At 54.9% G+C, this 22,347-nt stretch overlaps 2 protein-coding genes across 13 annotated transcripts in view; one reads left to right on the top strand and one right to left on the bottom strand.

The window, feature by feature from the left end:
* USP42 (ubiquitin specific peptidase 42) overlaps positions 1 to 11,594 on the top strand; it is a 58,758-nt gene extending 47,164 nt beyond the window's left edge. For 3 of the 5 annotated variants that reach the window (XM_081552761.1, XM_081552760.1, XM_081552763.1), the window contains 7 exons: positions 484 to 637; positions 2,356 to 3,084; positions 3,217 to 3,311; positions 4,920 to 6,389; positions 7,640 to 7,941; positions 9,746 to 9,789; positions 10,581 to 11,594. In XM_081552761.1, the coding sequence (XP_081408887.1) occupies positions 484 to 637; positions 2,356 to 3,084; positions 3,217 to 3,311; positions 4,920 to 6,389; positions 7,640 to 7,941; positions 9,746 to 9,753 (2,758 nt within the window). In that variant the 3' untranslated portion in view covers positions 9,754 to 9,789; positions 10,581 to 11,594. Of the gene's footprint in view, positions 1 to 483; positions 638 to 2,355; positions 3,085 to 3,216; positions 3,312 to 4,919; positions 6,390 to 7,639; positions 7,942 to 9,445; positions 9,790 to 10,580 lie in introns of all 5 variants that reach the window. The other 2 variants (XR_014072202.1, XM_081552759.1) reach the window with 2 other exon arrangements.
* The window catches only part of CYTH3 (cytohesin 3), a 76,829-nt gene continuing 54,489 nt past the window's right edge, over positions 8 to 22,347 (bottom strand). For 3 of the 8 annotated variants that reach the window (XM_081552875.1, XM_081552868.1, XM_081552874.1), the window contains exons 6-14: positions 20,642 to 20,722; positions 19,773 to 19,885; positions 19,545 to 19,693; positions 19,230 to 19,341; positions 15,495 to 15,571; positions 15,336 to 15,407; positions 15,103 to 15,257; positions 14,705 to 14,800; positions 11,795 to 13,444 (exon numbers count right to left, since the gene is read on the bottom strand). In XM_081552875.1, the coding sequence (XP_081409001.1) occupies positions 14,728 to 14,800; positions 15,103 to 15,257; positions 15,336 to 15,407; positions 15,495 to 15,571; positions 19,230 to 19,341; positions 19,545 to 19,693; positions 19,773 to 19,885; positions 20,642 to 20,722 (832 nt within the window). In that variant the 3' untranslated portion in view covers positions 11,795 to 13,444; positions 14,705 to 14,727. Of the gene's footprint in view, positions 3,437 to 11,794; positions 14,801 to 15,102; positions 15,258 to 15,335; positions 15,408 to 15,494; positions 15,572 to 18,922; positions 18,926 to 19,229; positions 19,342 to 19,544; positions 19,694 to 19,772; positions 19,886 to 20,641; positions 20,723 to 22,347 lie in introns of those variants that run through there. The other 5 variants (XM_081552873.1, XM_081552867.1, XM_081552871.1 and 2 more) reach the window with 3 other exon arrangements.

Genomic DNA, 22,347 nt, shown 5'->3' with positions numbered 1-22,347 from the left:
ACAGTGCGACTGTTAAAAGTAGTTTTTATAATTTTTTTTAAATGATATGAGAAGGTGCTCTATATAGGGAGGAAAAGCAGTTTGAAATTTTACACGCTGATGTTGAGGAGATCAGTCCAGGCTAAAGTTTGGAGGAAAATCCACAAAATCTGGATGGCAGGTGCCTTGAAGGGATGAGAGGAGGCACAGGGTCTTTGTTTGCTTCTAATTTTCCAGGATAGCACAGATCTTTCTATAGTGATATGTGTTTAGAATTAGAAAAATGGAAAACAAAAGAAAAATAGCTTGAAAAAATTAACCAAAAAAAAAAAATAAACACAACCTTTCACTAGAATACACAGTGACCCTCTCTGTCTGCTGACCTGAGCTCCCAGTGCCAGCCTGGGCCAGGCCGGGACTCCTGTTGCCCGAGGGTGGAGTGTACGTGAGCTGTTCAGGGAGGTGTCCCGTGTTACCCTGAGCACTGTCACTCTCTGTCCCCAGATCCCACGATGTGAAAAACGGAGGCGAACTGACTCATTCCGCCCACAGCCCCGGCCAGTCCTCGCCCCGACCGGTGATCAGTCAGCGGGTTGTCAACAGCAAACAGGCACCCTCGGGTTTCATTGGACCACAGCTCCCCTCTCACATAATGAAGGTAACCCTCCCGAGCACAGTGTCCAGCCCTCTACTTAGTGGTGGCCCTGACCTCATCCACAGCTAAGTTTCGTATCCAAAAAAATGGATTCGGGCCATTTATTATAAAATACTTCAAACAGAGGGGAAATCTCTGAGGATGAACAGTGTGATCCAGAAGGAAGGCAGGGTGTGAGTCCGTCTAAACCCTGGGGACTTGATCTGCCACCCTGGACTCCATGCACTTCATGGAGTGAATATTGAGGGGTTCTCGATCCATGCCGGCCTCCAGGAAAGAGATGCTTGTACAGAAAGAACACTTCCCTTGCCTCCCTTTAGCCCTTTCAGGGGTGTGACGTTTTCTGTCTGCTGTCTGGCTGGGCCCGATCACACCCCTGAGGGCTGCTCAGAGCGAGCGGAGGGTGTGCTCTCTGGTTCTGGTGACTCTGGAGTCCTCAGTGGAGGCCTGGGTTTCGCTTGACGTAAATGTTGAGATTGCGGACATGTTGGAATAGCCTGTACACACCGTGGAAAAATCCTGTCACCTGTGCCATAGTGTCATAACAGCCTTTCAGTTTGACAGGGAGTCACAGCCTCAGTGCTGTAGAGAGCTGGACAGGCAGCAGGTCCTGTGCTGGGCTCGGGCTGAGTGACGTGGGATACACCGACAGAGCACCTGCCCTGTGTGGAGGGGCCACTGCTGTTGATTTGTCAAGAGGTGTTTTTGTTTAACTATGAAGCCTTCCCTTGTAGCTCAGTTGGTAAAGAATCTGCCTGCAGTGCAAGAGACCCAGGTTCGATCCCTGGGTCAGGAAGATCCTCTGGAGAAGGAAATGGCAACCCACTCCAGTATCCTTGCCTGGAAAATCTGATGGACAGAGGAGCCTGGTGGACTGCAGCCCATTGGATCACAAAGAGTCGGGCACAACTGAGCAACTAAGACTTCTGGTGTGAAAGTCACTCAGTCATGTCTGACTCTTTGAGACCCCCATGGACTATACAGTCCATGGAATTCTCCAGGCCAGAATACTGGAGTGGGTAGCCTTTCCCTTCTCCATGGGATCTTCCCAACCCAGGGATTGAACCAGGTCTCCCACACTCTAAGCAGACGCTTTATCAGCTGAGCCATTATCCAGTGGTAAGTTAGCAACTAATTCAGATACTTAAAAAAACATTTTGAAGGCCAAACAAAGTTCCTCTGTGAGGCAGAATTCACCCATGACCACCGGTGTGCAACTTCTGGGTTTTAGCAGCAAAAGCTGGGATGTGGAGTGAAATAACTACTTGAGTAAGAGTGGGAGGTCATAGAGGCAGGGATGGCTAAGTGACCGTGTCCGTCCACGTGACTGTCACCGCATTCCTGGGGCCCATGGGAAGTCCCCGGGGCTGGCCCTCCTCCTGCCTGAACTGCCAGGGGCTCCCAGGGAACCACGAAGGAGAACCTGTGTGACTCCATGCCCAAGAGGACCTGCTTCTTTCTGCCAGATTGGAGCAGGAAGAGTTTGGTCTGGGGGTTGTTCTCTGACAAAAGCAGTTGTCCCTGTTTGCCAGAAATTAATTCCCAGAAAACTGGGACCTGTGAAGGGTCTGTGGCGGGCAGGCCCACGTGAGAGGGGGAGGTGTTTCTCCTTCCTCATAGAAAGAGAAATGATGGCCAAAGTGGAAAACGCCCGCCGCCTGAGGTCTGAGTCTGTGGTGGTTTCTGGAGCTCTCACCTGGCTGTGGTCCGCTTGTCCCCAGAACCCACCTCACCTGAACGGGACGGGACCGCTGAAGGAAACGCCGAGCAGCCCCATGTCAGGTCCCAGCGGGAATTCCAGTGTCAGCAGGACTGTGGTGACCTCAGGTCCTGTGAACGCCTCCCCGTCTGTTCAGAACTGGTCAGTTAACAGGCCCTCAGTTATTCCAGAACACCCCAAGAAACAGAAAATCACGATCAGTATTCACAACAAGTTACCTGTGCGCCAAGGTCAGTCTCAGTCTAACCTTCACAGCAATTCTTTGGAGCACCCCAACAAGCCCGCCCCCTCTTCTACCATTACCACTTCTTCTGCAATACAGTCTACCTCGAGTGCCCCCACGCCGCCCGCCTCTAGTAAGGTCCCAAAGCAGATGGCCCCGAGGGAGGCCTGCTCCAGGCCCGTGATGAACGGCAGGTCCAGGCTGAGCGCGGGCGTGCTGGTCCCCTACGGCGCCGAGTCCTCCGAGGAGTCTGACGAGGAGGCCAAGGGCCTCGGCCAGGAGAACGGCCTCGGGCTAACCGAGAGCGCATGCTCCCCCGCTCCAGACGCCGAAGACGGCGAGGCCGCCCCGCACGAGCTCCGAGAGCCCGTGGCTCTAAATGGTGCTACTGGTCCGGACAGCGACCCGACGGAAAACGGCCTACCCTCGGATGGGGCCCCTTGCCCAGGCCAGCCTGCGCTGCACTCAGAACACCCCTTTCCCAAGGCAAACGGCCTCCCTGGGAAGGTGAGCGGCTGTGGAGTGGTGGGCAGGCGGGCTTCCCTTCTGCCCTTGTGTCCGGCGGGTCGCGTGGCTGGGTTTCAGTCGGCATGGGGGTGGCACTCGCAGCTGAAAAACATCTTTGCTTTTTTATCCTAGTTGATGCCTGCTCCTTTGCCACCTCTTCCAGAAGACAAAATCTTAGAGACTTTCAAACTCAGCAGCAAAGCCAAAGGCTCCGCAGAGGAGACGAGGTAAGACAGCTGTCCCAGGGCAGCAGGATGTGGGACCGGGGTGCGTCTGCTCACGGAAGACCTAGGATGAACCTTCTGGATCTTCAAATGGTGTGAATAATCATTTGTAGAACTCATTGATTTTCCTGGTGGGAAAGTCAAGTAAACAGTTATCAGGGCCTGTTAGTCCAGCACCCACCTCCTCTCCCGCAGAGCCTCCTCCCTGTGGCTGGGGCGTTGTCAGTATGTCTGACCAGCCAGCATGTCTGACCGGCCAGCACGTCCCACTCAGCGCCCCCAAACAGGCACCCGAGGGTGCGCAAAGGGGCTGGGCAGGGTGTCTTGCTCTGTCCAGGAGCAAAGGCTTTGTTTTGCTCTCTCGAAGAGTTCTGAGATTAAATTAATGGTCAGTGTGGTGTGTCTCCATGCTTAAAAAACACACATCCGTGTCCTGACCTCAGCATACATAATGTGATGGGAGTAAAGGCAGGGCCCATGAGGCGGCAGCCGCCGGGTCACCAGGTGAACAGCCCGGGAGCCAGGACCTCGCACAGGTCAGGTCGCGTCACTTCATGTCAGTGCCATGACATCCTCCTGGAGGACAGCTCTTGGCCAAGGTGTGACCACCTTTAGATGGATACCTGAGGGTGTCTGTGAACCGGCCGGTAACAGAGCTGAGGTTTTCTCCCACATGAACCTCAGGCCGTGGGCGCCTGGCTTGTTCTACAGAACTGCCTGCCTCAGCCCCTCCCTACTGGTGCTCCGGTTCTCCCCCATCACAGGGACAACCCCCAAATGCACCCCATGTCAGAAGGGCCCTTGCGGGGGACGTGCCCTCACCAAGAACCCCAGTCAGGAACATTCTCAGTCGAGCCTAAAGAGGGGCAGCCTGAGCACTCAGTCCCTGGCACCACGGCTGCCCTCATCTCTCCCCTCGTCTGGCTCAGCTTGTCCTCAGGTGGAACGTGCGTGAGCATCGTGATCGATACCTGTGACAGTCACACCTCAGCCACACGCGCCCCAGCTGCACAGGCGACCTTGAGCGTCTGTAACGACCTCGCGTGTCTTCTCTCTCCCAGACCAAAAGGGGGCCCGCTTTAGGGTTTTTCTTGTTTTCTGGCAGCTTTCCTTAACTTGAGGAGTCCGTCAAAAGCATGGCAGAATTCGCTTACTGCAGCAGTGGTTCCTCACAGTTTGTTGGTAATTCAGGGAGCCCTTGGCTCTGTTGGGAGGTAACTACTCTGCCTCTGAGGCTCCAGGAAAATTCGGAGAAAAGGGATCCAGAGAAAAAGTAAGCGCCCTGTCATTATTTGACTTTTTTGATGGTCTGGACTTAGTTACTGAGAAGAATTAGAAAAATATCTGAAAACCAGAGGCACCTAGAACTGCAGAGTTATTGCTGAAAAATGAAGTAGGCTTGATAGAAATTTTTACATTTATGCATAATGAGAAAACTTGAAGTTTCCAAAAATGATAAGCCCAGTTTTAGGTTTCAGCCAGATACAGTAAAGCCATAAAATATTCAGTAAATGAATGAAGTGTTTGTCCATCCCTGTAGTCCACTGACAAAAACCCAGAGAGCAAATGAGTAAATGACCCCTGTCCTTCTCTGTCTCTGCGGGGCCGCAGGACACCTGGCTTGGAGGAGAGGCCTCTGGAGCATCCGGAGGCGGAACTGGAGGCCGGCCGCTCCCCTCCCGACAATGACCGGGACGACCTGGAGTCTGTCTCAAATCTCAGCAGCAAATTCAAGAAAGCTTCGCCGCCCTCAGACCCCAGCATCAAACCTACCAAAGAAGAAGTCTCTGAACATGTTTCGGCAGAACCCGAGGAGGCCGTGCCGAGTGTCAGCACCTTTTGTAACCCCGACAAGGATGCCCTCGGGAATGATCAGCTTCCAGCACCCTGTGACCCTGGGAATTTAACAGATGATCAGAGCAAACCGTCCCTGGACGTGGGAGGGACATTACCAGAGCGGCCCCGGGACCCGGTGGCCGCGGAAGCCGCGGGGAGGCTGAGCCCGGGTCCCTCTGTGCCTTCCGAGGGCAACCGTGAGCCCGAGCCCTTGGGTCACAGCAGTCGGGACAGAGGCTCGGACACGGAGGGTCCCGCTAAGAGCACCGGGGTGTCCACAGACGAAGTGCCCTCTCCGCAGCTAGACCCGATCACAGAAAACCGTCCAGAGGGGCCCCCTGAGCGTGGCAGCGGTGAGAGAGGGGAAGACAGTAAGGCTGGGCAGAAGGCCCTGGAGCCGTGTCCAGTCCAGGAGAAGGTCAGCGGCCTCAGAAAGGTCGACCGAGGACATTACCGCAGCCGAAGGGACCGCTCGTCCAGTGGCGAGCGCGCACGGGAGAGCCGGAGCAGGACCGAAGTGCAGCATCGGCGGAAGCGGCCCCACCGGGAGCATGAGCGGCTGCGGCCCCAGCGGCCCCGGCCAGAGCCCTGCACCCCGGCCCCACAGCCCCCCTGCCCCAGCTCCCTGGCCAGGTCGGGCCACCACCACTCCCGGAGCAGGGGCGCCCCCGACCAGGAGTGGGGCCGCTACCACCATGCCGAGGGCGAGCATGCCTGGGCCCGGGAGAAGTACTACCCGGACAGGCTGCACTGGGAGCGCTGCCGGTACCACCACGACAGGTCCCCCCTGTACCCCGGCCGGGAGCCCCGGGACTGGCGGCCCTTCCACGCCGAGCGAGAGTACGCGCGGGCCGGGCCCTACGGCGGCCGGCCCTACAAGGACCACTACAGAGGCCGCAAGGGCTACGAGCTGGCGGCCAAAGAGAGGGACCGGCACCGCTTCAGCAGCCCCCGGGCGGGCGTGGCCCACGCGCCCCCTCCACACCCCACCACCAAATACGCCCACGACAGGCTTGGCTTCGGGGCTGAAGACGGCAGCTGCGACCTGGCCGGGCGGTTTCATGAACACGACAATGTTAAGTCACGGAAACGGAGATACGACAGCCTAGAGAATGACAGTCATGTAGAAAAGAAAGCCTGGAGAAGCTTACAGAAGGACCCTTTAGAGGAGCCCAAAGTGAAGAAGCACAAAAAATCAAAGAAGAAGAAGAAATCCAAAGACAAACACCGGGACCGAGACTCCAGGTGAGGGGGCGGCTGCACGTGGGGGCGGCGCTCGCCCTCCGCAGCCAGCCTGGGGACAGGTGAGGGCTGTGTCGTGTGTAGTTTTCATCTCGGTGGGTTTGGGACTTCCCTGTTTTTATCGATTCCTAAAACTTAGCTCTGTTTTAAGCTGTATCTTGTTACATGGTTTTATAAAACGCCTGAAAACCTGGTCTTTCAAGACGTTGCCATGTTCAGTTGGTGCTTTGTAACTCTGAGTACACGTGCAGCATTCGGGGGGTAAAGCTTGGGATTTTCCGACTTCACAGTGGTGGTGGTGTTTAGTTGCTCAGTTGTGTCCGACTCTTTGTGACCCCACGGACTGCAGCACTCCAGGCTTCCCTGTCCTTCACCATCTCCCAGGGTTTGCTCAAACTCATGTCCGTTGAGTCGGTGATGCCATCCAACCATCTCATCTTCTGTTGCCCCCTTCTCCTCCTGCCCTCAATCTTTCCCAGCATCAGGGTCTTTTCCAATGAGTCTGCTCCTCACATCAGGTGGCCAAAGTATTGGAGCTACAGCTTTAGTATCAGTCTTTCCAGTGAATATTCAGGGTTGATTTTCTTTAGGATTGACTGTTAACCCTATTTATTCACAGATGTAGTTATAGTTCTATCTCTGTGGATTAATCTCCAACAGATTGTTCAATGAGATTTCAAACTGACTTTCCATTTCTCCATTTCTCAGTTTGAAATCTCATTGGGAAGCTTATTCTTGTATTTTTTAAAAGCTAAATTGGTCAGCAGTTTTCTTGAAAATGACTTCTCCATGACGAGAGGACTGAGCACAAACACAGTTACTATACACTGGTGTCTCTTAAGATTGGAACCCTGGGAAGAGGTTACCAGAAGCCACAGGTGAAGAGTGGTTACTTGAAGGAAAAGGAAATCAAATCTCCTTCCTTCTGTGTGCCTGAGACACCCGGCAAAGATACTTTTTCCTTCAGCCACTAGTTTCAGGAAAAGTTGGTGGAGTCCTTCCTTCCTCTGGTGTTTTGGCCAGAGCTCCTCTCCTCAGAGTTGAAGCCCACGGTGGGGACAGGTTGAAACTGGTGAGTTTATGACCCTGGACTTAAAATTATTATAGTGAAAACCGCATGTTTAATTAGGAAAGTCTCACCTTTGGTGCGTAGTGAGTGTCCACAGAAGTGGGTGTGAGTCAGAGAAAGGACCAGTTCTCCTCGGGGCGGTTTGTTTTCCTAGCGGTCCTAGTCCTGGCTTTGTCTTTGGCAGGCATCAGCAGGATTCAGACCTTTCCGTAGCGCACTCTGACGCTGACCTCCACAGACACAAGAAGAAGAAGAAGAAAAAGAAGAGACACTCGAGGAAATCAGAGGACTTTGGGCGAGATTCAGAACCGCGCTTGCCCAAGGCAGCCAGCTGTGAGACTGTGGACCATTTCCGGAGAGCTGAGGGCGTCTTTCCCCTCGCAGACGGCCTGCCGCTGGAGGGCGCAGCACCTTTCTGTGAGAAAACCAAACACTTCAGGATGGAGAGCCGGGAGGTCAGGTGTCGTCTGTCCGAGTGCGGCCAGGGTAAGGGCACGCGCTGGGAGTGGTGGCCCTAGGAGCCCTTCCCTTGGGAGGAGGCGGTCGCTCGGGAAGGAGCCTCACAGGGCCCCGGAGCAGCTGTCAGTCCCCCTGAGCCCCGCCCTGGTTCCCCCGAGGCCTCTGCGCGGCGCCTCGAGGCTTGGGAAAGCTGAGTGAGGTAGAGCCAGGAGCCTGTGCGGTTTGTGGCTCTGGGCACATGACTGTGGACAGAACTTCTGTTTATACGCCATGTTTGACAGAAATATTGTTGTGGTACTTCCTTTCTCTCCCGGGTCCTGAACCTCTGCCCGTTGTGAGGAGACCCTGGAAGTCTTGTCTGGTGACCGGTGTGCAGGCGTCACGGCTCGGGCCCAGGTCTCTGGGGCGCCGGCTCCCCGTGGGGGTCCCGGGTGACCGCAGGCTGCCAGGCGCTGGGATTCTTGTCTGCCCTGCAGGGCTTGGCCCACTTGTAACTTCCTAGCCTCTCCTGCTCTGACCACTCTGTATGCAGCCCTTCTGGCTTTCTTAGCTGTTCCCCTGACCTTCAACCCTAGAAAGAGTGCTGAACGTTGGAAGGGGCCGGGCCGACGGCGGAGCGCCACCTTCACGTGGCCTGCCGGTTAGGAAGGATTTGACATTTTTTAATGGTTGGAAGAGTCCAAAGAAGACTGTTTCATTTCACATGAAAATTTTGTGAAATTGCTGTGTCAGTAAAGCTGCGCTGCAGCTCAGCCCCCATCCATGGCCCATGGAGCTGGCAGAGCCCGGCCTGGGCCTTCCATGGACCAGCTTGCTGACCTCCCCACCCCGACGCCCGAGGTGCCCCCTTGTGACCCTGCCTGCTGTCCCGGAGCCCCAGAGGCCATGGGTTCTCTACTGTGTCCTGGACCCAGTGAGGTGTCATGCTGGTTTGGGGAGGACCCTCTCCCGTGGCCCACAGTTATGTGATGGTTGGTGGAGGAGGGACAGATGGCCGCACAGTGCACTGGCGTTTGGGAGTAGCAGAAGCTACATGGCGTTTGCTCTGTTAAGATGACAACAATGTGCATTTCCACCTTGGTTTCCACGAACATTTCTGCCATTTGGGGCAGGGGCTTGGTGAGATGAACCCCTTCTGAGGCGTGGGGTGAAGTGGTCCAGGCGGGTCCTCAGGAATTCTGCGTGTCTGCCTGAAGCTTCCCCTTCAGGCTGCAAGTCTCTGGTGAGGACCACAGCCAGAGGGCGCGGCTCACCCACAGAGCTGGCCCCCGGGACAGTAGGTGGCGTGCGAGGCCTGGTAGTGGACATGTGGTGGCCCACATGCGGGTCTCCAGGGGCTGCAGCGAGGGGGACCCTTTCCTGTCCTCGACCTGATGGCATCTGATGACACTTGGATGCCCATCCTGTCCTGACCTCCCGGCAAGGGCCAGCCCTGAGGCCCAGGCCGAGCACCGCTGTCAGCTTTCAGAGGACGGACCTCTTTGCCTGCCTGTGTCTGTCCTGGTGCCTTGACCACTTTCCTTTCCTCCAGACTCCTGTTCTCTGGTGCCATCAAGCTCTGGATTTCTTTGGCCCAACGTTGAAATGCTGATCGGTTTGCTGGGATCAGATTGGGCTGTTCCCACAGGCACATGGCCCTCAATCACCAACCATGTAAATGTGTGTTTTCAGTGAAACCCTTGGAAGCACAGCTCGTGTAGGACTGATTTCAGGCAACAAACTTAAGTTTCTGAGAACTGCTTGTAAGTTAAAGATGTGATACACACAGAGCACAGGCACTAAAATTTTTGCAAAAACATCATTAAAATGTTTCCTAACCTTTACTTTCTAGGTGATTGAAAACTTGGCCTCAAAACAAAAAATTCACTAGTTACGGTAAGCTCTTTTCCTCTCTGCATGTTTTTCCTGACCGTTTGTGGAGCCGCTGAGGGGCCTGAGGAGGGAGCTTGGGGCTGCAGGGGAGCAGGTGGGGAGTCAGCCCTTGAGGAGGGTGAGGTTCAGACCCTGAGACACGCCCTCCCTTGCTGTAGAAAACGAGGGCCGGTCAGAAGCTTAAGTCATCTGAAAGACGGAGACGCTGTTTCTTCACACAGCCCCACCTGAGGGAGGGGGCCCTTCCCGAGACCCCTGTCCTTGAGCTTTGGGCGCCCGGCTCCTCCCCACCCTGCACTAGCTTCAGACAAGAAGGGCTTGGGTTGATCTGAATGAGGTTTGGGTGCTTTTTTACAGCAAATCAAAGCCTCGAGCATCATCTCCAGGCCTGGTGCTCAGTGCCCCTGGTTGGGGTGGGGTGGGGGGAGTGGTCATGGGGAATGAGGGGCAGCGTTCGCTCTCCGGAGGGATTTTCGTCCCAATGTGTAACTTCTCATCAGCAAGGTGAGGTTTGAGTGAACCGTCTACCGAAGACTACCGTGTGGTCAGTTAACACTTAACAGCGTGTCCTCCAGGGGAAGCCCTGAGCCACGTTGAGGAGTTGGCATTTTCTTCCTAGGGCGGCGGCTCCGAGTGCCCAGCAAAGGGCGCCTTCCCCACTGGCCTTCCGCGTACTGCCCGCAGGGAGGCCGGGGGCTTTCCCAGACCTGGGGTACCTGCGAAGGGGTGGGGGGACGTGGCCCACCGGGGGCTCACCAGGCCCTGGGTTCCACTTCCTGCCTCTTGTCTTTCAGATTCACCGTGTTCAACAGAAGCCATCCCCAACCCAGCTTAAATTATAAATAGAGAAAATAACTTTGTTCAAATCTGCGTGGTGCTTCTTTAGTAAATACTGTACAGATTTTACCATGGAGGACTTTTTTTTTTTAGTTTTTACCTTTTCTTAATTACCCTTATTCCAAATGGATGAACACTTTCTACAACTGCTGACCATTGTAAAATACTGTATATATAAATCACATTGAAAATAACGCCCTGGACTAGAACATCTCAAATGCTGCTTAATCACAGACTCAGGTTGATCACTCGTATTCCATGCAATGCTCCTCCAAGTTAGACATCCGGTGCAAGACCAACCGGGAAACCATGGAATTATTAAAAGTACAAACTGACAGCGTGTATATTTAATTTAAAGACTTATTTAAAGATTCACAAGCTCTCGACTAGACTTTTGAGAGCAGTCTGTTTTCTGTAATGTCTGATACTAGAAACTAATTTGCTTCATATTTTAGTTGTATTCAAGATTTGAAGATGTATTTTATAGACAAGTTCTGTTTTTGAACTTTGTGGAACTATTCCAATCAATTTACCAGTTATGATGAGTATTTACATTATGAATGTATAATCCAAACATTATTTGTAAGGCCTACAGTATGTTTTTATTACATAACACTTTTTTATACAGTGTCTCTTGTCTTGACTATGATATTGGAGTCTGAGTTGTCAGCTTGGTCCCTTAAAGTTTCTAGTTACAGACAAAATCATACTGTGATTTTATTTTTAATATGGATATGCTATCAAACTGTGATACACTTATAATTCACTGGTCCTGCATCAGGAGATGGAGTGGGGAAAACTGTATTTAATACAGTTTGTATCTGAATAATCTGTATGGTTTATACAGTTTGTGTTGTTCAGAGATGTCTAAAGTTTGATCTTTGTTTTTTTAAAGATTAAAAAAGCACTTGCCCCACTGTAAATATACAGCATGTAAAATTTATATAGTATATAAATGGCAGCAAATTAAACCTTTTGTGTCTTATTTTTTTACTGCTGTTTCCACATTTGCTTGCAGACACTTCTCAAAGACTTCTTTCTCTGCATTTACTTTCTTAAAACTTCTAAAGCTCCAGCCACGGGCTCTCAGCCCTGCTGGTGAGGGAGAGTCAGGCGTGGGCTGCTTCACCCAACAGTCCCCCTGTTTGAAAGAACCCAGCTGTAAGCAATCTTATTTTAACAACGTGTTTTTATTTAATGAACACAGTATTTGCCATTTGACAGCCATACACTCTCCAGGTTTACCATTCACTTTACAACAAAATTATCGATAAAGGATATTTCTTCATGCACGTTGTAGGAGTATATACATTGAATAACAAACACTCCAGAAGTCAACATATATGTACATTATTTACATATTAACTATTTACCGTAAATAGAAATGTTTTCTAAGAAAAAATAAAACGAGAAATCACAATGTGTGGTTTCTGGTCTACAACAGACCTAACTTCTCAGCAAAGCACATCTATGTAGATATATGCATTTTAGCTTGAAAAATATGCATTGCTTTATATGCAGCATTAAATGCTGCTTCATCTATAAATAGCTCCTGTTTGGACTTCGTTTGGTACCACATTAAACTGCTCAAGGATGTTCTGTGATCCTGAAGACACCTGTCTGTCTGGGCCCAGGGTCTCCACTTAAACCCCACATGTCAACGGGGGTGACTGGGGCTGTGGAAGCCATGCCTCCCACCCAGTGGACAGTCCCTGCCTCCTGCCCTCCGTCTCTGGAGGGAAGCTCTTTGGCCAGAGTTGGGACAAGACGAGTAATTCAAGCACTGAGCGCAGACGGGAGGGTGGCAGGGGGCTGAACAGGATCACACTGAGGGCAACCAGGCCCGCCGGCCACAGACCTGTCCCCGCACAGCCCTGACCCAGCAGGGCTTCCGGGCCAGGCCATCTGAGGGCTTAGTGGGGGGAGGACACCTTAAGCCTGTCAGGTTAATACTGTCACAACAAAACCTGGAATTACATGACTTCACGTAACACTCCTAGGGCAAGGGACAGACCCTGAGCACCATGGCCTTCTGCATCATTCCGGGCAAACAGCCATCCGGTGAGGCTCCTTCACAAGTGGTCAGAGAAAGATTTCTTACAGAGGTTTCCTTCTGTTCACTTCTCTCAACCTCACCCTGATGCAAACCCAAAAGACAGAAAGTCCTGTATCCCCAGGGTCCTACCTGGATCAGACAAAGGAGAGAGAGATTGGTTGTCCCACGCAAAATACTGATGGCACCGGCGCCACAGGCAGCCCAGGAGCGGGGCCGGCCTGAGGGGAGGGCGCTGCCGGTCGGTCGTCGGCAGCAGTGTTTGGTCAGGTGGTCTGGGCAGCATCTTTTCACGGAAGACTGGGGCTAGAGTTGCATATATGCCAGTCAGGCGTTGCAAGAATGCTGACTTGCCTTTCTCAGAACTAGAGGTTTGAATCTGAGGTATCGGTACAGTAGCAAAGCCTAAACGCTTGCGAATGAACCAAAAAAGTCGTTTGATGCCTGGTAGAGTCTCCTGTGCGTGGCCCCCTTTGCAGGATAGTGTGACTTTAACCTGCACGAGGCTGAGGGCCCACAGCCATTCCGTCTCAGCATCAAGGCAACTCCCAGGAAACGTTTTCTGTTTTACCTCTCCACGTATAGACTGAGGTGGTCTTTCTTGAACTTGGCCTTTGCACAGGAGAGGTGATGACCTTTCAAGTGTGCAAACCAAACAGGGTGGGTGCCTTCACGGTGGGGCGGGGAAAGTAGGTCCCGCAGGGAAGGGAGCCTCCACCAAAACAGCCCACATGGGCGAGAGGGTCCTACGTATAACGTGTGGGGGTCCTGGTGGTGGAAATAAAACTTAGAATAAAAGGTATGTCGCTGGCCCCGCCCTGAATGTCCCACCTGTGCACCCTTGGGCCATCTCTGCAGCGTGATGGGCCCAACTCCTCACCGCACGCTTGAGCACCTCTCATTCAGCCAGCAGCACCTGACAACCTGGTCAGGGATCTTCTCCAGTCCGACCACCAGTGCATATCTGGAGTTTTAAACTATTTACAGAAAAGCCTAAGTGCTATACACCTTCATCCCCCAGCCTGCTCTTTCCCTTCCTATAATAGAGCAAATCGCTCAAAACATGGAGGAAGATTATCTCTAGTTCCTTACATTTCTACACATTACATTAATACATCTGATCAAAGCATTATAAGCATTCGTTTGGCCAACAGGCCTTAAGTAGTGAAGACAGTGTTCACAGCTGACCTGAACCATGTTTTTGGTTGGACCACGTGACACTGCTGTTTGTGGGTGTCAGAAACGGGACACATGTGAGCAGTTTCATGTGGTTCAATACATACACTGTCCGTCCTGGGATTCAGCAGTTACAGGATAAACACCCCAAACCAAAATTTAATGATTTGTGTCTTTAGAAAAGCTATCTGTGGGGCCACGAAGACTGAGCTGGATGCCTCACAAGACTGGGCCCCTGGAGCCCACCCTGCCCAGCGCGTGTCCTCAAGGACACTGGCGTCTTCCTCCACCAGGGGGCGCCCTCGGGTTTCCCTTGAACACGGCACCCAACTCCCCAGTTGCTGCATATGTGTGTATATGTAATTTGTTCTCAGTGCACAGTATATACGTGTGTCCGGAAGTTAAATTTATAGCTGCCATTCTAAAAATACTACTGTTAGAAACTATCTTTCATTATAATTTCAGAATATAAAAAGGCGTATAAAAGCTATAATCCTATATATCTGAGAAAAAAACTCAATAAAAAAGTGGTAGCTTTTCCTTTCCTGTTATGATACAAAACAGCGGCTTCCAGAACGGCCAACACCGCCACTGCCACCAAGGAGCACATGTGGCCCCTTGTCTGCCCCGCGGATATTCAAGGCTGGACCACCAGGCGCAGCTGTTGGCCGGGACTTCGAGAAGGACGCCCTCGGAGCCGGGAGGGCGGCGGCAGGAAGGGGCGACGTGAGGCCTCTTGAGATCAGCAGGGGCTGCTGTCCCGGAGGAGACAGGCCAGGCCGTCGGGGTGATCCAGGGTGTCGCGGGGAGCCCCCAGTCACTCTTTGCTGTGGGGTTTCAGTTTACTTTTACCTGCTGCTCAGACCAGGAAAGCTCTATTTCTTATTGGCAATCCTCCTTTTCCTCGTGGCCAGCATGTCATAGAAAGGATCCCTGCTGATACTCGCTCTGGGAGAGAGGGTAAAAAAACTGGGTTAGGATGGGAGGAGCAGTCCCTACACACAAGGCCCCGTCCCTCAAGAGCGCCCCCGCCCCAGGCCCCGCCCTTCGGGCCCGCCCACAGCCCCACCCACCAGCCGGACCTCAGCCCGGCCCCGCCCCTCTGACAGCCCCAGCTCAAGCCTCACCTGCCCCGACCCCGCCCCGACACGCCCACAGCCCAGAGCCCGCCCCTTCTGGCCCACTCAGCGTGCAGGCCCCGCCCCGACACGCCCACAGCCCAGGCCCCGCCCCGGCGGGCCCGGGCGCACCTGATGGACTTCATCCACTCCTCCTTCTCCTCCGGGCTGGGCGCCGAGATGCGGTACACCACGTGGTTGCCCTCCACTACCCGGCCATCCGCCTCTGTCTTACAGGCTTTGATAACCTGCCCTTTGTGGCTGGGGTTGTACAGCTCGAAACAGTTCTGGTGGAGACAGACAGGGCTGTCACCCGGCGCCGAGGGAGCGGGAGGGCAGGGAGGGCGGCGGGGACGCCAGCTTACGGGTTTCCGCGGGTCCTCCACCTCCCTGATGCTCAGGTTCTCCAGCGGGATGATTCCCCGGGGCTCCTTATCCTGCAAGACAAGAACGCTCAGCCAGCCTCCCCCGCACCCGCCGAGGGAGGGTCCCGCGACCTGGACGGCCCGCAGCCCCGCGCTTACCGTCGTGTATTCAAAGTAATAGAGGCAGTTGTCGGTGAGGATGAACCAGCGCCGCTTCCAGGTCTTCACACGCCCCCCTAAGAGCAGAGGGACCCCGTGAGTCTGGGCAGCGCAGGCTCTACACGAGCTACTGTGCTTTTCAGAAATGCCACTGGGGACGAGCTGGGTTTTACGCTTCCTCCTTCGTGAAAACGTTTCACATTCTGCCCCAGATCCTGGCCACGGTGTGCGGCCTGGCCCGCCCATGGCTGCTGGGGCCCGCATGCACCCCCGCCCGCCTGCAGGGCACCCAGATGACCCGAGCCTTTCCCAAGTCTGCTTTCTGTAAGAGTTAGTCGTGATGAATGGTCTTAATTTCCCCACATGGAAATGACAACAGAATGAAGTCAGCGCCGCTGCCGGTCTGTCCAAGACTTAATCCTGTTACGTCAGGGCCGTCATCGCATTACTGAGGACTTGGGGTGGCCCTGGGATCCATCAAAATCGATTATGGCCTTGGCTCAGGGAATCCTTAGATTGAATTAATCTCTTAACAAGATCTGGGACACACAAGCATATACACACACATACACACACAGCTCATCTGCACCTACTCTCCTTATACTACGAAAAAGAAAATCTTTTACCCTCAAATATTCAGCAGAAACCAACTGGCTTCCACTTCTATTTCTAGTCTCTGCTTCCGACATGAAGTTTAAAAACAAGTTGAAAGAGAGAACATGCGCCTGGTAACAGATGTCTGCAATCCACTGGTATGAGGTAAGCAGTGGCTGCCCCGCCCTTTGGCTCCCCTGGGGCAGGCAGGTGAGACCCTCGTGGCTGAGGGTCATGGACCTGGTCCCTGCTGTGGGGAGCTTGAGGAGCCCAGACGGGGACATGGGGGCCATGAAGGCTGTCCAGGAATCGAGGCACGAGGGCTGACATTTGGGGAGATCTGGAGGGAGGAGACACACGCGGACACCCAGCCGCAGGGAGGGAGCCCCGCCTGCGGTTTCAGTGCCACTGAGGGGTCCTCGGAGACTGGGATCCTCACCCTTGGGTCACTGATGAGACGTCTGTCCTCATGATGGCCACAGGCTGGCCGGGCAGGCATGTGGGGCGGTAGCCTCAGTCATGCCATGAAGAGGGTCCCCAGATTCCTCTGCTCCCTTAATCTCACTTTCCATCCCTGTCAGAAGCTGTCCTTGGGGGCCCTCAGACCCTGAGGCCCTTTCATGCCTCCAACCCCCAAGGCCTCCATCCCCTGGAGGCGTGTCTCAGATCGTGGGCAGGGCTCTCTGTTCTCCTGGAAGGCCTCTCAGCTCTTCTGCACCTAGACTCCTGCCCTGCTACACCCAAGTTCAGTGGCACGTCTGGAGGAGCCCAACCCCTGGTCCAGCTCTTGAGACCAGGGGAGCCTCTTGGGCCGGGGGCAGTAGGCATCAAGATGGAGGTGTGTGATCGGGTGGACCCCGGAGCCCGGCCCAGCCCCGGGCCCCCTTTCAGGGTGGCGGCGGCAACACTCGCGGTCTCTGAGCTCCAGCAGGTTTTGCTGCTCCTCTCATGCATGTATTTGTGGCTGGGCTTCGGGACAAGAGGACACACACACACGCATGCACGCACACACACGCACACATCCCCCCCGCACGAAGGAGCCTGGCTGCTCCTGACTAGTATGGATAGAAGCAGCCCTTTTCTCTTTGCAAACGCCTGTGCCTGCATGGTTGTTAGCTGGCACGGGCTCTCATGCATACCATGCAAGCCTCTTCTCCATGCCAGCTCTGCGCCGACCACACTCCTGTGTTAACACAACTGACTCACCCTCAAAACACAGTGACTACACAGTATTTATAAGACCACCATAAAGCACCATCACCAGGCTCTGCTCTGGCGGGGCACCTGGGCCTCCTGAAAGCACCATCTCCTCTAAGCTTAACTTAACGACAGCAAACCCCCAAGCAAGGGCACGCTGGGACCTCCGGCTCCTAACCTAGCACGTGTGTGGCCACAGTTCCGGCTTCTCTGCCTGTGTGCGCAGGCCGTTCAGGGGCCCAGGGCTGTGTGTCCTCACCAAGTATGGGTGTGCACCCAGACCCAGCCCAACACGCCCTCAGCACCCGCCTCACGAGGGACCGACACCCAGGGACCCTTCCCAGGGGAAGAACCATCGGCACGAGCCTGGCGTGCTAACCGGCCGGCCATGCACTGGGACACCCCGGGGGACGCTAACAGCTCTGAGAGCAGAGCAGCCCCGGGGGCTGAGGACACAGCGGGGGCTGCGGGGATGGGGGAGCAGCAGACCCCAGGCCCCTGGGACACCCCTGGGCACCAGCCAGCCCTGTGCCTCATGTCGGTGCTCTGCCCCAGTGCTGCGGTCCGGTTATCTGGTCAACCAGATGACAGGCTGGAACACCAGCCCTGGTATCAGACATCTGGTTCAGTCTTTACAGCCACCCTGCTGGCACTGTGGGCATGCTGGCTGCCAGGCAGGCCTGTGCTGTCACCGTCCTGGGGGGCACTTGCTGGCGACAGAGAACAGGAAGGGCCCACGTGCAGCTGCTGCTGTTCTGGGCACCTTCCTCGTGTCCTCATCCCAGCCCACAGGCTGGATGGGACCTCAAAGCCTGGTGTGTGTGGAAGGTCACTCAGGCATTACTCAGGGCCAAGGCTTAGGTTCTGGCTTTTTAGGCAAAGATCCAGAAGTCTTCCGAACCCTAGCACAGCCAGAGAAAGGTCAGAGCTAGATCCCAAATCAGGACAGCCGCCCTGCGCTGCGCACCCCTCCACCGGCCACACCGTCACCAGGCCTGTGTTCACCCTCTCTTTAAAGACTCAAACCACCAGCGCTCCTGTAGGCCCTGGTGTCTGACACACTGTCTGCAGAGTGCCTGTGTCATCTGGCTCATCTCACAGGCTCTAATGTCACCAGGAGGAGGAATCGCAACCCCCACCAGAATGAAAACTCCCTACCGATCCCTAAGATAGCCCAGAAAATATAAATGCTCTTCTGCTTATCAATAGTTAAGATAATTTTAACATGCTTCTCCCATCCAAGTACTAACCAGGCCTGGCCCTGCTTAGCTTCCGAGGTTAGAAGAGACCGCCCGCGTTCTAACACACGTGTCTGGACTCTGCACAGGCGGTGCAAACGCACTGCCTGGTTAGCGGGATGGGCGGCGGGCGATGCGCTCAGGCCCCAAGGCCGCGGAGGGGCGAGCTTGTCTCCGCTCGGCATCTCCACGCACCTCGGTCCCTCACTCCTCGCCCAGCCGCGGAGGGGAGACGCGGCCGCGGCACCTTGCCCTGCGTGGAGGATGAGGTGAGCCCGGCACGTCTGAAGCCACGAGGGCCAGATGGATGGCAGGCACGTCGGAGCTTCACACGAACCGACAGAGAGAGAGGAGAGGAGAGAGCAGCTGGCAAGGGGCAGGAAGCCGCTGGGTACATACCTCCTAACGCAGGACAAGCAGGGACAGCCCGTCACAGAACAGAAAGGTGGGAGCCACAGGCAGAAGGAAAACAACAAGAAGGCACATTTAAACCACGCATCAAAAGTCAGCCACACCGTACCAAGAGAGGCAGCGGGCTCCCGGGGGGCGGCGCCGCCGCCGGAGCAGACCCCGCGGCGGGCGCGCCTGGCCGCTAGGGGGCGGTGTGCGGGGACCGAGGGGAGGCGCTCCGGGCACCGCGGGGGCTGCGGCGCGGGCGCAGGCGGAGGGGCCACGGCGGGGTCCCGCCCCCGGCGCCGCCGCTCACCCAGCTTCAGGAGCCAGCCCTCCCGGTCGGGGTTGAAGAACGTGTGCGTCAGGTCGTTGCCGTCGTCCTCGGGGATCTTGAACGGCTCGTTCTTGATGCTCTCGTACAGGTTCTGCGCAGGGAGGGCGACGGGGGCTCAGGCTGAGCGCGACCAGCCGCCCCGCGAAGCCCCCCAGGGAGCGCCCGGGGACCCTCTAAAGACCATCGACTTGGGCGCAAGGGCAGAGCCTGACGCTCCTGAGCACAGAGGTGGGGACGGGACGGGGGGCCACGGGGAGGGGCTCGGGAGGAGGGGGCCACGGCGGGGCGGCGCACCCGCAGCAGCTCCTCGGGGAGGTCCCCGCCCTCGTTGATGCCGCGGTTCATGGTGACGAAGCGCTCGGCCGTGGGCTTGTCGCGCACGTTGTGGTTGTGGAGGCTGGTGTTGAGCATGATGATGGCGAAGGACAGCACATAGCACGTGTCTGGGGGCAGGGCCGCGGGCCGTCAGCGCGGGCCCAGCCGGGCGCCCCCGCGCATCGCCCGCCCGCAGCGCGCACTCACCCGCGGACTGGAAGACGCCGGGGTTACACAGGCAGTAGCGAGCAGCGAAGGCCTCCATCATGCGGTCGATCTTCTGCGCCTCGCCCGGCAGCCTGAAGCTCCAGAGGAACTGCCTGCAGGAGTGAGAACCCGGGGTGGGGGTGGCGGGTAGGCGTCTCCGAGACCACAGGCCTCGACCAGGCGGCCGAAGCCCGCTGACCCCCTGGACACCGAGGCGCGCCGCCATCTGCGCTGCTTGCCCACTTGCGTGAGCCCCCAAGGCTGATGAAGAGAACCGAGCCCTCGTGGCCGCACCCCAGGCTCGCCAGGCCTGCCCCTCTCTGAGACACCCGTAATCTAAAACTGGACCCGCCAGCGCAGCTTTCAGCCAAGGCCAGGGGCTGAGCCCACAGCAAGGCAGCAGCCACCACAGTCCACAGCTGGGGGAACAGTCACCAGGAAAGGGGGGCACTGCGGCAGAGGACACAGGAGACAGGCTGAGCCCAGCACCAGCCAACGAGGCTGGGAACACGGGCCAGGGTGGCCTCCCGTGGCACGAAACCCACACCCTCCTGGGCACACGGTGGGCCTCCACGTGGTTAGTGGGCAAAGCCAAATGTGGCGTAAAGTGGGCCCAGGCCTGGAGGCACTGAGATTGCACCCAGAAGGGGCAAGGGGGGGCACCCACAACTGCCAAAGACCACGCAAAGTGAGAGAAGGCAAAGTGACCGGGAGCGGAGCCAGAACCTGGCCACGAGGAGGCAGGAGAGGCCCCTCCCCAGGCCCGTTCCTCTCTCCGGTGGCTGGAGTTACCTGGAGGGTCACCGCCCGGCACCGCTGGGCCACGCGCCCACCCAGCCTCCTTTCACAAGCAGGCGATGAACGCTCACCTTAAGGCTTGCACGAGGTTGAGATCAGCAAACTCGTGGAGCTCCACAAAAGCCTGAAGAACTTTAATGTTAAATTCATCCCTAGGAAGAAAATGGACTTTACAGCCTCACTGCATGTCATTTCAGTCGTTTTATTAGACATTTCCTAAATCAAGTGTTCAAGGAATTTAATGTCATATGACTAAAAGACAAGTTATTTTTCACGGCGCGTTTGTTTTCAGGCTTAGCACAAAGGAGACCCAGTAGGATGTGGAGTTTACTTCTCAATCAGTACGAGTCAGGGTAAGACCCCAAATACGAGCCTGACTGCCAAGGTCCAGAGTCCCCTGTGCCGAGCGCTAAGGCACCCACCCAGGTGCGTGGTGCAGAGTCTCAACCTCAAAGCTACCACGAAGCAGGCGCCAGTCCCGTTCCCGCCTCCCAGGTGGGATTCTGAGGCTCAGAGCCAGGAAACAGCTCCTCCAGGGTCACGAGCCAGAAAGCGAGGTCCTGGGCTGAGACAGGAAGACGGTTTGGAAGTGATGCCTGCCGTTAGTAACTAGCTTTTAAAAACTAAACCGTGTGCGAGTACCAGTAGAGTTACTGGGTCACGTGGTAAGCTCACCATTTGGAAGAACTGCCAATGACTTTCTAAAATGGCTGCACCATGTTTTTTTTTCTATAGCCATGTGTGAGGGTTTCAATTTCCCCACATCCTCACCAACATTTATGATCTTCTTTAATGACAGCCATTCCTAGTGGATGTGAACGGCTACCTCACTGTGGTTTTGATTTGCATTTCCCTGATGACTCATGATGGTGAGCATCTCCCCACATGCTTACTGGCCACTGTGCTCAGGCCTTGTCATACGCCTGTTTATTCTGGCTGCACAGGGAACAAGCTTAGTTGCCCCAGGGCATGTGGGATCTTCATTCCCCAACGAGGGGCTGAACCCGCTTCCCCTGCACCTGACGGCCAGGGAAGTCCCCTGTCACACGCCTATGTATGTATATCCCCTCTGGATGAATGCCTATTCAGACCCTTCGCCCATTTGACGACTGTCTTTTTATGACTGGGTTGTAAGAATTCTTTTTATATACCGGATACAAGTCCTGATCAGATTTATTTCTGACCTGCAAATATTTCCCCTTATTCTGTGGGTTGTCTTCTGCCTTTCTTGACGATGTCCTATGAAGCAACTGATGTTTTGGAATTTAATGATTCTGTTTTTCTCTTTTGTTGTCATATCTAAGAAACCCTGGCCTAATCCAAGGTCACAGAGATTTATCAGTTTTCTTCTCAGTGTTTTATGGTTTCAGTGCTTATATCTAGGTCTTTGGTGAGAGATCCAGTGCCGTTTTTCTGTGTGTGGATATCCAGTGGTCTCAGCACCATGTGCTGAAAGGACTGTCTTCCCCACCCGAACAGACTTGGCATCTCATTTGATGGTCTGTGTGAGGGTCTATTTCTGGACTCTCAACTCTGTTCCATAACCTATATGTCTGTTCTTACACCAGTACACCAGACTGTCTTCATTAGTGGAGCTTTAGTCTGTTTTATAATTGGGAAGTTTAAGTTTTCCAACTTTGTTCTTCTTTTCCAAGATGGCTATGGCTATTCTGGGTTCCTTGAATTTCTATATGAATTATGGGATGAGCTTGTCAACTTCTACAAAGAAATTAGCTCGGATTTTGCTAGGGAGTATGTTAAATTGCTTATCAAGGTG

The sequence above is a fragment of the Giraffa tippelskirchi genome, chromosome 13, assembly GCF_054371585.1.
Source record: "Giraffa tippelskirchi isolate mGirTip1 chromosome 13, T2T-mGirTip1v1.2.pri, whole genome shotgun sequence".
NCBI lineage: Eukaryota > Metazoa > Chordata > Mammalia > Artiodactyla > Giraffidae > Giraffa > Giraffa tippelskirchi.
This window is presented reverse-complemented; position numbering and strand designations above follow the sequence as displayed.